Raw genomic sequence first — 16,725 nt, forward strand, 5'->3', positions numbered from 1 at the left:
GATGAGATGGCTGGATGGCATCACCGACTCGATGGACGTGAGTCTGAGTGAACTCCGGGAGTTGGTGATGGACAGGGAGGCCTGGTGTGCTGCGATTCATGGGGTTGCAAAGAGTCGGACAGGACTGAGCGACTGAACTGAACTGAACTCAAGCACTAATAATTCTAATATGTTATAAAACACTTTAAAAATTGAAGGGAAAAAGACCAATACAATCCAATAGAAAAATGGACAAAAATTTGACAGTTCATAAAAAGAAATGCAAATAGGCATTATACATATGAAATATACCAAAAGATGTCCAACCATACTTATAATAAAAGAATAGAAAATAAAACAAGTTAACACTATGTAGCAATAAAGGGAAAACTGGCTCTCTTACATACTGCCTGGTCAGAATACACAACTGTACAACCCTTTGGAGGGAAATTCGGCAATAAACAGTAACATTAAAAATCACCTTGATCTCAGCAGTCTCTCTTTAGGAGTATATCCCCAAGATATCCTGGCAAAAATATGAAGTGTCTTATGTATATAGTTATTTATTACAACAGTGTTTGAGTTCAGAAAAGACTGAAAACAATACATATGTCCATCAATACAGAAATCATTGAACAAAGTATGATATAACCACACACCAGAACACTGTAAAGCCATAAAAAGGAATGAGAAAGAATCTATAACCTGAAACTGTAGTTACCTCCAGGATATATACCACTAAGTTAAATAAACAAAGTGAAGAACAGGGATGTAACATGCTACCTTCTTCCAAGGGAAGGGAAAAAAAGGCTATTTCAGCTAGAAGGAAGAGCATGTCCAAAAATCTAAAATAGTAGAAGCAGAGGTCTCACTGCCCGTGTTCACTGGTGGTATCTCACACAGCTCCTGGGGCAGGTGTTCACAGACTGGAGCACACAGGAGCTCTCGGAGGTAAAGCCAAGAGCAGTGAGAAGGCAGGGGTAGGAAGGACAGTGAGAAAGAAGACTGGAAGGTAAGCAGGGGCCGGGTCATGGAGGGCCTGATACACTAGCAGTTTGGATTTTGTCCTTATAATGGTTGGGAAGGTTTTAAGCAAAAAACTGACACAATCAAACCTGTGATTTTTAAAGATTTCTCTTTGAAGATTCCTCTGCTAAGAAAGGTCTGGGGAATTAGGAGGCAGAGAGACCAGTCAAAATTCTATTGCCTTAATCCAGAAGAGGTGATGATAGTCTGGCAGGGTGGAGAAGATGAATCCTAGAGATACTAAGCAGATAAAATCATCAGGATTTAGTAACTGCTACATGTAAACCACACCAGAATGAAATACTTCAATTTACATCAGATATAATATATTGAAACATTAAATTTTCTTCTTATATTTTTTTCCTTTTTCCTTTCCAAAAAATGCCTAAGTCTTTTGGTATTTTCTTTTCCTGCCCTCAAGAATTTTTTTCCTAGATGAAGAGCAGAAGCATGTTTAAGGTTTTGTAAAAAACCTTACTAACTCATTCAAAAGATAGTGCTAGGCATTCCTGAACTAAGGAGACCATTCTAGGTTTTATGGCTAAGGAGTCACACAAACAGACCATGTCCTCAAAGAACATATATCCTAATAGGGAGGAAAGAGTGTAGCACAGAGAAAAGACTTGATAAAGACAGAGTAAGCTTGATAAACAAAAAAATACTGGATACTGGTAAAGTACAATGAAACAAATGAAGCAACGAAATTATAAAAACAAGATCATAAGGGAAGGGTGGCAAAATCAAAGAGACTAATAACTTTCTAACTCCCTCAAGGTCCTTCCTCAGGATTAAAAGAGGTAAGATTTATATTAGCACTTAATAAAAGTTAACTTCCTTCCCCATATACATATTTCCCAGATACCACTATAACCAAAATCATTGTAAAAGACTAGTTACTTACAGGAACATGCTGAGTTGATGAGTAAGAGTCCACTGATTGAGGAGATGAGATTGAACAACTTGAGGAGGCTGGCGAAAGTGGCTGAGGTTCTGTCTTAATATCTTTAATTGGAAAAGGAGAAGCAAAAATTTTCCCACTGGACAATATAAACTCAGAATAAATAAGAAAAAAGGTTAAATCTACTCTCAAAATTCAGATATAGACGCTAAGGTCACCAAAATATATCATCAAGTGAAAATTCAAGATGCAGAAAATAGTATATCCAATATGCTTCCATCTGTGTAATAAATTTATATGTATGTTTATATGTGTATATATACATATAAATACATATGCACATACTATTACTAACATCTGCACTAATTCTCTTAAAAGATAAACTTAAGACATTGGTCACAGTGCTTGTCTCTAGGAAGCAGAACTTGCTGGCTGAGGGACAAAAGCCAAAGGAGACATTTTTCTACTCTATAGACTTTCCGTATCTTTTGAATATTATGCCATATGCAAAAAATTATAGATTTTCCCCCAAAATAATTTTAAAACATAAGAAACAGGGAAGAATTTTTGTGGAAAGCATTTTTGACAATAAAATTACAATACAAAAATGTTCCTATCTTTTGAACTATTTTTTTAAATGTGTTGATCAACTTCAGCCCAGCAGTGTTCCTCAGTGCCAAATTTCTAACAGGGTAGGAAGGAAGGAGAGAAGAATCTGTGCCAGACTGTGTTCTCCAAAGTTAGGAGCAAAATACCTACCGTGTCTCATGATCTGTACTGTGATCCTGCCACTTCTCCATCAAGAAGTAGTGATTATATTCTCTTCTATTTGAATCTAGGTGAGCCTATGACTTCCTAAATCAACAGAGTATGGGAGTAACGATATGTGAATCCCAAGTCTGGGTTACATTAGGTAGCTGAAAGACTCACATTTGAGCCCTTGAATCCTGATTACCACGAGACTGCCAGGTTTTGAGGAAGCCAGGACATTTAGAAAGATGATGGTCAGCTCTTACACTGGCAGTTCAAATCTTCACATCATTTCAGATCAGGCATCAGACATGTGAGGGAAGAAGCCTTAAGGTAGTCCGAGCCCCCAGATGTCAGGCTACCCTAACCTCCAAATCTTCCCAGATGATGTCTGGACACCATGGAGCAGAGACAAGAAATTCCTGATGTATCCTGTCCAAATTCCTAACCCATAGATTCTGGGAGCCTAATAAAATGGTTGTTGTTCTAAGCCACTACGTTTTAGAGAAGTTTGTTACATAATAGTAATGAGAACACTGACCCTGTGTAGTCCATATTCTATGAGGAAAGAAAGGAATTGAGCGAGATATACTAATATATAAAAGGAAGGGGAATAGGAATTACAACAGAGGGGGAGGGCTGTAACTTAGATGGGGAAATGTGCTGGTTAATTACCCACTGTTACTCAGCTCCATGTTCACATCCTATAGTCTGTGATGAAAATTAATACAAGTCCCAGCTGGCTTCCTTTTAGGTCCTGTCAATAGGGGATTCTAGAAGGATGTTTCTTATGGTAGAATGGGGGAGAAGGGATTTTTTTTTCATCCTTCCATCAGCTTTATCCCAGAAGGGACAGTTTGCTTTAGGTTCTAGTTTTTTTCAGCACACCCAAAACCCAGTTCAGTGGCCCCTTACAGATATTGGCATCGTCCAGGTAGTGGCTCCTCCTCAGAAGGGTCTACATGAGACAGCTACACTAAGGCCCTAGGTTCTGATAATCCAAGTCTCTTCCCTTTGATTCGCTAAATCCTGTTTAATTCTCAGATAGGTTAATCTCTTACAGTATTACATTTAATTCAAATATTAAATATTACAGTATTACATATAATCTCTTAGAGCATTACATATAATTCAAAATCGATATTTCTGAATTATAAAATTTTCATGCATTATGTGACTCTGCCATAACTCTGAAATTCTTTATATCTATTTTGGCAAGAAATTTATGTATGCCTGGCCATACCAGAAGTAGAATGTAGTCCCTGGAATTTTTTAACAAATAAAAGTAGACCAATAACCCCACCTAATTTTGACTATTACCAAACCATAAAATAATACGGATCCATTTAAAGTTTTTATCAATGAAATACATCATTACCTGTACAGAATTGGTTGTTGACGTCCCAAATGCCTGTCTCCCAAGGCATCAAATCCAAGTCAAAATCAAGATTATCAAAATTACTTTCCTGTAGATTTCAAATCAGCAAAAGAATATCAGATTAAAATATATACATCCAGAAACCAAACTAACAGAAACAACTTGTCAAAAATAACTATTACCCAAATTAGAAAAAATAATTTTCTAAGTTAATCAATTCATCTTGAGAATATATCTTAGATACCTTAGAGATAAACCAATTTACTCTAAGCACAGTAGTAATAACTAGGAAGGAGGTAATGGAGTCAACATCTATCAGAAAGATTCAGTTGGTCTCATTCTTTTCAATGAAGAGACACTATTACAAGATATTAACACAAAATATGTGTTTTGTCATAAAGGAGATCCAGTATAATAAGTTTTCCCACTGTCACTAAAGGGAAAAAAGTCAAAGCAAATGCCTACTTATAAAATCATCTCTATCTGCAATGGAAAGAATACAGATGTATCCAAAAGACATTCAGGAATCATAAAGAGACTAACTGAACCTTCAGATATACCAAATATTAAAATGGTTATGGGAGAAGGAAGAGATCCACAGGAGGAGGGCAATTTTATCTTTTTTACTGGTCTATAATTTTCAAATTTCTAAATTTTTTTTAATCCTAGAAGATAACACCAAGTTTCTCAAATAGGGGTCAATAAACCTTTTAGAGGAGCTCTTAGCTTCTTGTCATTTAGGTGACAATTTTTTTTAATGTAAATATAAGTGTATTCTGGGTCATAACCATTTTCTACCATATACAATAATATAGAATAACCACATGATTTCAGAACCCTCATATCACTTAAGACAGTATCACTACTATTTTAAATGTCTGAAGTCACAGAGATAAGAACAAAGGAAACTTAATATAAAAACAGTACAAGTCAAAAGGTAGTTGGTATTAACTTAATGTGACAAATAATAAAACAGCAACAAAAAAGAAAGTAACCCTCAGGCAAAAAGGAAAGATTAATCTAGTAATTATTAACAACCACTAGTAATAATTTCTAGAATATTATCCTTCCAAATGTCTATTATTTGGTTTATTTTTTATTGAGACTGTAACAGAAGAAGGGAAATTTTTCTTATCTTATATTTGCCCTAAACTGAGAAAATATTAGTGTAAGTTACTTAAGAGAACACATGAAACTGCACACAGAAAAAAGAAAAAACTACTGAAATTATGAAAGAAACAACTTTTAAATCAATCTCCTTTGCTTTTTCCTCAAATTTGAATCTATACATAAAAAATTAAACAGCCTCATACTTTCAGCAATGAAAAATCTTTAAACTTTCGTAGTCCAAGTAAATTGAGCAATATTTGGCTGATTACTAGCAATCCTTTGTAACATGCTCAATAGTGGCGTGACCTACTTCAGGGATGCTTCATACTCAATCTTCAGCCAAAAAAGTCAAATACCTTTTACAGCATAAGAATTTTATCTGGTTGGAAATTTCACAGGCCCATTTTATTGTAAAGCAAAACATGCTGATACTTATATACTCTGCTTCCTCAATAACTTCTCAAGAGAAACTGTACTGCCATGTAGAAGAATGATGGTTATACAACTGCAAAGGGCCCTCTAAGATGATTTAATCCAATCTCTTATTTTATACCAGAAAAACTAAGAAACTGAAAGACTGAATGACTTCTTTGAGATAACAGAATGTTAGTTATAAAGTCAGAATCATATTTCCCTGAACCTTTCAAATATAATATATTGTTTCTTGAAGACTAGGCTCTGGAGGTTATGAAAATAACATTAGTTGCTTAAACAACCAGTCAATATTAAAACCCAACTTAATTATAGACAACATTATAAAGCATCTAATAGAGTAAACGAAACCATAAAATCTTATGCATTTGGAGAAGGAATTAGCAACCCACTCCAGCATGGGCTTCCCTCGTAGCAGGAGACCCAGGTTCAATTCCTGGGTCGAGAAGATCCCCTAGAGAAGGAAATGGCAACTCATTCTGGTATTCTTCCTGGAGAATCCCATGGACAGAGGAACCTGGTAGGCTACAGTCCATGGGGTCGCAAGAGTCGGACACAACTTAGTGACTAAACACCACCCCCCACCCCCACTATTCTTGCCTGGGAAATCCTATAGACAGAGGAGCCTGAGCAGGCTACAGTCCATGGGGTTGCAAAGAGTTGAACACAACTTACCAACTAATATTCACACTTTCATGCTTAGGATGGATTTTCTAGCTCCAAGTCACCCTTTGAGGAAATGCCTCACTTTGTACTACTTTGTGTAAACATAAAGACTATTGTTTAAGACAACAACAACAAATCTCATGAATTGATTTTAAAAAACATGTGTTCCACTCTCTATTGATTCATGGTAAAACAACTGCTAAATTATTCTTTGAGAAATGTCAAACTCACCAAGTGATAAATATTCAACCTGATTGATGTACATATAAAATCACTCTGTTCACTTGAACTACTTCCCAAGTCAAACAGCACCTCATCCGTTAAAGAAGAAAGCAAAATAAGAGTTCAGGCCAAACAGTTTCACACATACTGACCCAGAAAAGGAAAAAAGAAAGAAAAATCTAAGCTACCTTTGAGGAATCAAAAGTACTATAATAACTTTTATGCATACTTCCAGCTACTCAAAGGCAAAAAGGAAGGACATTTCTAAGTTTCAGAGCTTTCGACACTACGGATACTTAACTTTAAAAAAGGAAGTTGGTTAAGTTCTCTTTCTAAAAAGAAAGTTTTATAATTTACTACTTTTTGGGGTGGGGGTGTTGTGCTGGATCTTCGTTGCTTTTCTCTAGTTGTGGTGAGAGGGAGACATTCTCTAGTTGAAGTATGCAGACTTCTCACTGCAGTGGCTTCTCTTGTTTCAGAGCATCAGCTCTAGTGCCCACAGGTTTCAACAGCTGTGGCCTGTGGGATCCATAGCCGCAGCTCCTGAGCTCTAGGGCACAGGCTCAGTAGATGTGGTACTTGGGCTTAGCTGCTCCATGGCATGTGGGATCTTCCCAGACCAGGGATCAAACCTATGTCTTCTGCATTGGCAGGCAGATTCTTTACCACTGAGCCACCTGGGATGCCCAGTAAGTTCTCTTAACTAGAGCCATGACTCACATATATCCCTTAACATCACATTGTTTCCCTTTGCAGCAAAATATGTGTAAAAACCAAGAGGTAGGGAGTTAAGTAACTTCTCTAAGGTTACCCACTCCTGGGGCCAAGGCAGACTTAGAATACATGTCTTCTACACACTAAGACCAAGGCAATTTCTGCAATCATACATTCACTGAAAACAAAATGGCAACTAACTTTCATTTTTAACCCTGAAAGTTATTTAAACTTAAATAACCAGCCTAAAGGTGTTATTCTAAAATCTTCTTGCAATAGTTAAAGATTAAATATCACATTATTCAACACTTCTCCCCTAATAAATACTTACATAAGTCTCATTTGCTGCATCCAATTGCAGGTCATCAGTGTCTATGAAATAGCCAAGTTCAGCAAACAGGGCAGAATCTTGAGACAAAAGAAAACAATAGGTATTTCCTGTTAATCCAGTGTTTTGACTAGAGGATAATTGCTGTGTCCTTATGCCAACTCTATTAGAGTTTCTCATTAGCCATTCTAGCAGTGTGAATGACAGCCGATGCAAAGCTGATTTCTCACATATGTATTATTTTCCACATACTTTTTATCTTGTGAACGAAACCATTATCGGAGAAGGCAATGGCACCCTACTCCAGTACTTTTGTCTGGAAAATCCCATGGACGGAGGAGCCTGGTAGGCTACAGTCCATGGGGTCGCTAGAGTCGGACACGACTGAGCAACTTCACTCTGACTTTTCACTTTCATGCATTGGAGAAGGCAATGGCAACCCACTCCAGTGTTCTTGCCTGGAGAATCCCAGGGACGGGGAAGCCTGGTGGGCTGCCGTCTATGCGGTCGCACAGAGTCGGACACAACTAAAGCAATGCAGCAGCAGCGGCGGCAAACCATTATACCAAGGATTAAAAAATGTCCTGCCATGTCACGTTGGACTAATTGATAGTGACTTTCTGGAACATTATTAACACAAAATCTGAGGCTTCATCTGGACTCAGCACAGAAAAGGTGACACAGTTGATCAGCAGTGATGACAGGACAGGTATCAGGTATTTACCATCCATGCCTTAAAGGTACAACCAATTTTCTATCCAAACAATAAAGAACTTACCTAAATCACTGAATTTATTTCAGCGAATCTAACAATGTTCAAATTTCCTAATGAGACTGCATTATAAATCCAGAAACATGAATACAGAATGTCAAGGTGCTGATAAGGCAAACAAGGCTGATTACTGTACAATCTGTAAAGTATCTATTTTCTCTAACATCTTAAGAACTTCAAGTGCTTTGAAGAGTCTGCCAGTCTAAGTTGGCCTCTGTACTCCCTACCATCGTGCCACTGAAATTTGCTCTGGTGGTTCCTTACTCCACACATATAGGAGCTGCACTCCCAGTCTAGCCTTGACTTAGCCAGTGGGAGAAACATTTCACCAACCTAAAACAAAATAGGACCTACCAAAATACGTTGTGTGCAGTGATAATGAAAGGTTATTCATATAACTCTCAGAAAAGGACTACCTTAAACTCAGCTGTCCAGCAAAACAGAACAAAAAACCCGTATAAGTAGCTAACTGTGACTATGTACCTTATACACAGGCTAAAACTCCTTGAAAGAGTTCTTTATCTGCTGCCTCTCATTTCTCTCCTCCCTTTCCTTCTTGAACCTATTCCAACCAAGCTCCTCCCACACACACAAGCATACACATCAGTTATTAATGTCACCAATGACCTCTCCTTTGCTAAATTGAATAGTAAATTCATGGTCCTCATCATACTCTCAACAGCTTTGAAACAGTTGATCCTTTCATATTAATTGAAGCATTTTCCTCACTTGGTTTCAAATTATCATCCTCCCCTGGTTTTCCTCCCACCTCACCGGTTGGCCCCATCTTGCTGGTTCTTCCTTATCTTCTTAATATGAAATTGTCCCTGGACTTAGTGCAAACTTTTCTATCTATCTACTCCCTTTGTGATTTCAGCTGAGCTCATGGCTTTAAATAGCATGGACATGCCAAGGATTCCTAAATAAACATTTCCAATCTATACCGTAAGATGTATAAACAGAATAAGTACTCCCCATCTCCTCTTGAGTATCTAAAAGGCATCTCAAACTTAAAACAGCCAAAACTGAGCTTCAAATCATCCTTCATCAAACGTCCTATGGCTTTGTCTTTATCTCAGTTAATGACAATCCAATTACCCCAGCAGCTCAGGTCAAAAACCTTAAGAGTCATCGTTTATTTCTTTTTCTCATTCTGTGTTCAATCTACCAGTAAATCCTGTCAGCTCTGTCTTCAAAATATGTATTAGTAATCTGGCTTCTTACCTTTCTTTTCCATCCTTCCAACTCTTTCCATCTTTCCTTTCTTCCCCTGCTCTTCTGAACAGAGAGATGTCAGCAGAGCAAGAAGGGTGGTGGGGATTTTTGTGTCATCATCTGTGAAAATGTGCCTGGTACCCAAGGAAATAGGATGATGCCAGAGTGGGGGCTGCCTACTGGAGGTGTAGGCATGCCTCAGCTGCCAAGAAAATGCAGCAGTGGGAGGAGGCCTGGGGTGGTAGATGTAAAAATCAGCCCAAGTGGTTAGAAGAGTAATAATACCAAAAAAATGTGCTATTTGATAAAGCAAATGACTAAATATATTTAAAATAATTGGAGCTAGGTTCCTCACTGTTTGAAAAAGGGCTTACAAACGTGAAAAGGGAAGAGAATAAAAGAATCCTAAGGTGTTGGACTGGTATTAGAAGCATTAATATGGGCACATTTTTAAAAATACTTACACACAGAAAGAATTATAGATGTTTGTATAAGTGTGTACACACACACACACATACATATACATGTATTTCTTAGCTTTGTCTGCTAACAGGTCCAAGAAGGGATGACATCCCATCAGTATTTAAAAATCCTGTTTCCAGATCTTGGATACTAAATATGATCCTCTACTAAATGGAAGTCCACCAAAGGGCTACTTAGAGTAATAGCTAATTCCAGGGTTTAGACAGGGGCATGCAAAAGAGGCCTGGGAAAATCTTGCTTTGCCAGAAAATAAAGAAATTCTCGGAGAATGATGGAAACACGTTAAAAGAACAAAGAGGCTGATGTGAATGGACTCTATTTTTGTTTGTCTTTTTGTTTTCTCATATTTACAATTCTTTCATGTAACGAATAGACTCTTACTGGTCAATTATGGGAAAATCTGAGCCTCAAAATAAAGCCAGAGTACAACCCATTAAGTCAAATAGCAATTAGTGAGCCCATAATGAAATAAAAAGAGAAAGCTCTTTCTTACAGTATCAGTTCAGTCACTCAGTTGTGTCTGACTCTTTGCGACCCCATGGACTGCAGCACACCAGGCTTCCCTGTCCATCACCAACTCCCAGAGCTTACTCAAACTCATATCCATCAAGTCAGTGATGCCATCCAACCATTTCATCCTCTGTCATCTCCTTCTCCTCCTGCGTTCAATCTTTCCCAGCATAAGGGTCTTTTCCAATGTCAGTTCTTTGCATCAAGTGGCCAAAGTATTGGAGTTTCAGCATCAGCATCAGTCCTTCCAATGACTATTCAGGACTGATTTCCTTTAGGACTGACTGATTGGACTTCCTTATAGTCCAAGGGACTCTCAAGAGTCTTCTCCAACACCACACTTCAAAAGCATCAATTCTTCAGCGCTCAGCTTTCTTTATAGTCCAACTCTCACATCCATACATGACCACTAGAAAAACCATAGCCTTGACTAGACGGACCTTTGTTGGCAAAGTAATGTCTCTGCTTTTTAGTATGCTGTCTAGGTTGTTCATAGCTCTTCTTCCAAGGAGAAAACGTCTTTTAATTTAATGGCTGCAGTCACCATCTGCAATGATTTTGAAGCCCCCAAAAATAAAGTCTCCCACTGTTTCCCCATCTATTTGCCATGACGTGATGGGACTGAATGCCATGATCTTGGCTTTCTGAATGTTGAGTTTTAAGCCAGCTTTTTTACTCTTCTCTTTCACTTTCATCAAAAGGCTCTTCAGTTCCTCTTTGCTTTCTGCCATAGGGGTGGTGTCATCTGTGTATCTGAGGTTACTGATATTTCTCCCGGCAATCCTGATTCCAGCTTGTGCTTCTTCCAGCCCAGATTTTCTCATGATGTACTCTGCATGTAAGTCAAACAAGCAGGGTGACAATATACAGCCCTGACGTACTCCTTTCCCGATTTGGAACCAGTCTGTTGTTCCATGTCCAATTCGAACTGTTGCTTCTTGACCTGTATACAGATTTCTCAGGAGGCAGGTCAGGAGATCTGGTATTCTCATCTCTATAAGAATTTTCCACAGTTTGTTGTGATCCACACAAAGGCTTTGATGTAGTCAATAAAGCAAAAGTAGATGTTTTTCTGGAACTCTTTTATTTTTTCAGTGATCTGGCGGATGTTGGCAATTTGCTCTCTGGTTCCTCTGCCTTTTCTAAACCCAGCTTGAACATTGGGAAGATCACGGTTCTTACAATATAATGTCAATTAATTTACGCAGATATAATGTCTAGAGAGAATCACCATTTGGCATTAGAGCGGTACTTGATATAGACTGGAGTTATCAATGGAGGCCAGGGCTAGTGAGTGAAGGCTTAATAAGGAATACGATATTGGTGGCACGTCCAATTATCTCTCCCCAAATACGATTCAAATGTAAAAGGAGAAATAGTGATGCTACTGTGTAGAAATCTGGAGATACTAACTTGACCATGGGATCAAAGTGAACATCACCTTGGGACAGATCAACATGGTGTGCCTCCGAATGCAACGCACTGAGAACAGAGCATCATTTCCGCGGCATTCCTGCCACATTCCTGCCATGGACTCAAGGCCTGATTCTGGTCATGAGGACAGAGTGGATAGACCCAGGTTTAGAGTCATCTTACACAACAAAAGATATGCACTCTTTAACACTGTCAAGGATACAGAAACAGGCAAAGACTAAGGAATCGTTCCAGGAGACATGACAAGTAAAAGTAATGAGGGTTTGTAGGTAGGGTCCCAGACTGGAAAGGGAACGGGGACATTATTAAGACATACGGCAACATGTGAATGGTATCTGTGAACTGGAGGGTAATGCTGGACCCTTCATTTCCTGACTGGAAGGAGTATATGGTAGTTGATACAGGAGAGTATCCTTGTTTCGGGGAGGAGAGGGTAAACACTGCAGTGTTTAAGGGTAATGATCTCACAATAGTTTTCTGGCTTTTTCTCTCTCTAAAGAAAGAAACAGGGCCAATACAGCAAAATTTAACAATTACGGAATATGTGTAAAAGGCATGCAACAATTCTTTGTACAGTTCTAATAACTTTTCTGTAGGTTTGAAACTGTTCAAAAATTTAAATTTGGATAAAAAATATACATGGGTATATACACATGCATATGCATATGTGTAAAGATCCATAATCCAACCACTTCCATTTCCTCCATTCTCCCATCATAAATCACTTGGATTGCTGCAGTAGCCTCCAAATGGTCTCCCTGCTTCTGCCCTTGACCTTCCTTCAGTCTATTTTCAACAGAGCATCTAAAGTGAGCCCATAAAAACATAGGATGTTACTGAGAATCAGGATTTCCACAGGAGGAAAAGAGAAATGAAAGTATATAATACAAGAAGAAAAAAGCTTTAAATACTATATAATGCAAGAAAAAAACTTGCAAAAGTATATAATGCAAGAAGAGAAAGAACTCTGTCTGTGCTGTCTTTGAACTGTGAGTATTTAGTACAAATTCATGCTTTCTAAAAACACATATTTCCTTTTCCTTAGGAAATACATAGTGAAGTGTTTGGGAGTTTCATATTATTTGCAACCTGCTTTCAGATGATGAAAGAAGAAGGAAGTGTCCGTAATACTGAGAGAGAAAGCAAGTATGGCAGGATGTTAACAGTTGATAAATCTAGGTAAGGGGAATATAGGTTATCGCCATACTGATCTTTTAACTTTCCTGTGGTTTGCTAATACTTTTAAAAACTGATAGTGGGTTGATAAATACACTTGTATATCCACAGAATATCTTAGAAGGATCCATACGGAAGTGGTGGTATTGGTTACCTATGAAGTATCTCTGAAATTTACTGCCAACTTCTATGTCTTTTTCACCAATCCCACCCTACCATTTAGATTTCTACTGTTTAGATTACTATTATTTAACAATAGTAAACTATGGTAGCTATTCGGTCTCATTTGCTCAGCAAACTTTCCCACCTGACAGCCACTTTGACCACTTATTTATTCCTTTACTTCTTATAAGATGAGAAATCAGTGGTGACCAGTTAGAAAGAGCTGTTTTGGCAAAGCGGTAGAGCCTGACTGCAGTGGGTTCAAGAGACAATAGAAAAAGAGAAACTGGAGTCGGTGAACATGGACATTTTCTAAAAAAGAATTCTGCTGTAAAATAAAAGAGAGAAATGTGGTGGCAGTTAGAAGGGAAGTTAACATTTGAAGCGGGTTTGGGGTTTTTCTTTTTTTTTTTTTTTCACTCTAGATAGGAGAAACAACTACATGCAGGGAGGGAAATGATGATTCAAGGCACAGAAGGAAGAAGTTTGAGCAATATTCTTGAATAAAGAAGGAGGACTCTTAAGCACACATGGAAGTGATCGGCTCTCTCATTCCCACCAACAGAAGAGAAGCAAATATGCTGGCACACGGATGGGCAGATAAGGTAGTAGGAGACTGTGGCAGTTCTCTTCTGATTCGAAGGATTCAGGAAGAGGTGCTGGAAGTTTGAAGAGAGAAGAAACTTCACAAAAACAACCATCAGAATGAGAGGACCAGGGACATATGATCAGCTGGGTAACACTTACTCAAAGGTCTATTTCAGGTTAGAATCATAAATTTAGTGACACCAGTCAGAATGGTTGAATTTTCTTTTTTTTAGCCACTTTCAGCTATTTGAGGGCATTCATGGAGTAGGCAGAGTTAGATTTAACCAAGGCTCTGGTTGACCAAAGAGAGAATTACAAAGCAGGAGAGAGACAAAGAATACTGAGGGTATGAGGCAATGGTTAGAGACTGTCCATGTAATGTAAACTGGATAAGGGGAAAGTGATGACATAAAGGGGATGAGGGACACAGAAAAGATGACAGAATCTCAGCAGGGCTGGAGGTGCCACTGGACCACTAAATAGAGTGAGCTGGTAAGACAGAAGGTGATGGTCAGAGAGGGATGTTTGAAACTGAGATTATGTTATTAGTAACAACTAGATTGAGGCTTATGACTGGGAAAGCAAATGGCTAAGACAGGGTGGAAGGTGGAGAGGAGACCCAGGAAATGAGAGGTCAAGGTGTTTGAAGGATCTTCTCTGAGAAGGCTTCCCTGGTGGCTCAGACGGGATTCGATCCCCTGGAGAAGAGAATGGCAACCCACTCCAGCACTCTTTCCTGGACAATCCCATGGACAGAGGAGCCTGGTAGGTTACCATCCATGGGGTCGCAAAGAGTCAGACATGACTGAACAACTTCACTTTTTTTTTCTTTCTTTCTTTCTCTGAGAATACTGAAATCAGCCAAAAATCTTGATGGAAGGAGTGTTGAAGTAAGTGACAATAAGTTAAGAACTAAATTTTTTCAAAAAGTGAGGGAGAGTGAACCAGAAATTAGAAGATGACTATAAGAGGGACAGGTGGAGGAGAGCATGTGAGACAATGTGAAACTTAAGCCTGGATGTGGATTTTTTTAGGGAAGATGAATGATCAAAAAGCAGCAATGAAGAACAAGAAAGACGCTAACCCACCTTCAGAGACCCTAATGGTATAAAGGTTTTGAGAATGAAAACAGCAACCATTCAGTAGGGCTTCAGGGAAAAAGTGTGATCAGGGGTGTCAGGTACTGGTCAACACAGGAAGGCAAAGAGAACTTTCACAGAAGATGCTGAAGTTATCAAAGAAACCACAGTGGCAGAACAAAGCTTCTGATCTTGGTACATATATCTTATATGTGGTCAAAATAAAAAAACAACAAGTGGCTTTTGCACAAATGTAAGAAAGAGGAGGAGAGAGTAAGGGAGGTAGGAAGGAAAGAGAAGAGGAAAGATATACAAATGGCAAACACAATTTAGGAAAAGATGCTCCACATCACATGTTATCAGGGAACTACAAACTAAAATAATGCGACACCACTACACATCTATTAGAATACCTAAATCTGAAATGCTGGCAACAACCAAGTGTCAGCAAGGACTTAAAGCAACAAGAATATCCATTCACTACTGGCAGGAATGCAAAATGGCATAACCACTTTGGAAGACAGGTTGAAAGTTTCTTACAAAACTGGACATACTCTTACTGTGTGATCCAGTAATCATGCTCCTTGGTATTTATCCAAATGATATGAAAATGTATGTCCACATAAAAAGCTGTGTGTGGGAGCTACCTGGTCTGGTGGTTAGGAATCGGCACTTTCATAGCCATGGCCTGTGTTCAATCCCTAGCGAGGGAACTGAGATCCCACAAGCTCCATGGCACAGCAGGAAAAAAAAGCTGCACATGAATATTTATAGCAGCTTTATACATAACTGCCACCATTTGAAAGCAACCAAACTGTTTTTCAGCAGGTACATGGATAAACAAACTGTGTGCCTTGAACAAATCGTGTCCCCCCCAAAATGTATAAGCTGAAGCCCCCAATATGACTGCATCCAGAGGTAGGATGGTATTTCGGAGGTAATCAGGCTTAAATGAGGTTACAAGTGTGGGGCCCTAATCTGCTAGAACTATGGTCTCATAAAACTAAGAGCTAGATCTATCTACTTACCTCTCTCGCTCCTTCGCTCCTTCCTTCCCCTTCCACCCCTCTGCCTTGTGAGGACACAGCAAAAAGATGGCTTTCTGTAAGTCAGGAAGAGAGGTCTCACCAGAACCTGACCATGCTGGCACCTGAAGTTGGACTTCTGGCCTCCAGAACTGTCAGAAAATAAATTTCTATTGTTTAAGCTACCTAGGTATTTTGTTATGGGAGCCCAAAAGACACTGTGGTACATCCATATAATGGAATACTATTCAGTGCTGAAAAGAAATGAGCTATCAGGCCACTAAAAGACAGAGGGATCTTAAATGCATTTGCTAAATGAAAGAAGCCAATTTGAAAATGCTACATACTATATCATTCCAATAATACGACATTCTGAAAAAGGCAAAACTAGGAGACAGTGGAAAAATCAGTGGTTGTAGAGGGCTTTGGAGGAAGCGGGCAGAGATAAATAAGTGGAGCACAGGGAATATTTTTAGGGCAGCATAACTACTTCATATGATACTATAATGGTAGATACTGACATTATGTATTTGTCAAAACCCACAGAATAAACATGGAGAAAGCAAGGGAGTTTCAGAAAAACATCTGCTTCATTGACTATGTGAAAGCCTTTGACTGTGTGGATCACAACTGTGGAAAATTCTTAAGGAGATGGGAACACCAGACCACCTAACCTGTCTCCCGAGAAATCTGTATATAGGTCAAGAAGCAACAGTTATAACTGGACATAACAACCAACTAGTTCAAAATTGGGAAAGGAGTGTAAGGCTGTATATTG

General features: G+C 38.7%; 1 protein-coding gene across 2 annotated transcripts in view; it reads right to left on the minus strand.

Moving 5' to 3' along the window:
• Positions 1 to 16,725, minus strand: part of ATF6 (activating transcription factor 6) — a 236,733-nt gene that overhangs the window by 215,647 nt on the left and 4,361 nt on the right. For both annotated transcript variants that reach the window (XM_010854686.1, XM_010854685.1), the window contains exons 2-4: positions 7,507 to 7,583; positions 4,032 to 4,119; positions 1,907 to 2,007 (exon numbers count right to left, since the gene is read on the minus strand). In XM_010854686.1, the coding sequence (XP_010852988.1) occupies positions 1,907 to 2,007; positions 4,032 to 4,119; positions 7,507 to 7,583 (266 nt within the window). The remainder of the gene's footprint in view (positions 1 to 1,906; positions 2,008 to 4,031; positions 4,120 to 7,506; positions 7,584 to 16,725) is intronic.

The sequence above is a fragment of the Bison bison genome, unplaced genomic scaffold (genome assembly GCF_000754665.1).
Source record: "Bison bison bison isolate TAMUID 2011002044 unplaced genomic scaffold, Bison_UMD1.0 scf7180017864346, whole genome shotgun sequence".
In the NCBI taxonomy this organism is placed as follows: domain Eukaryota; kingdom Metazoa; phylum Chordata; class Mammalia; order Artiodactyla; family Bovidae; genus Bison; species Bison bison.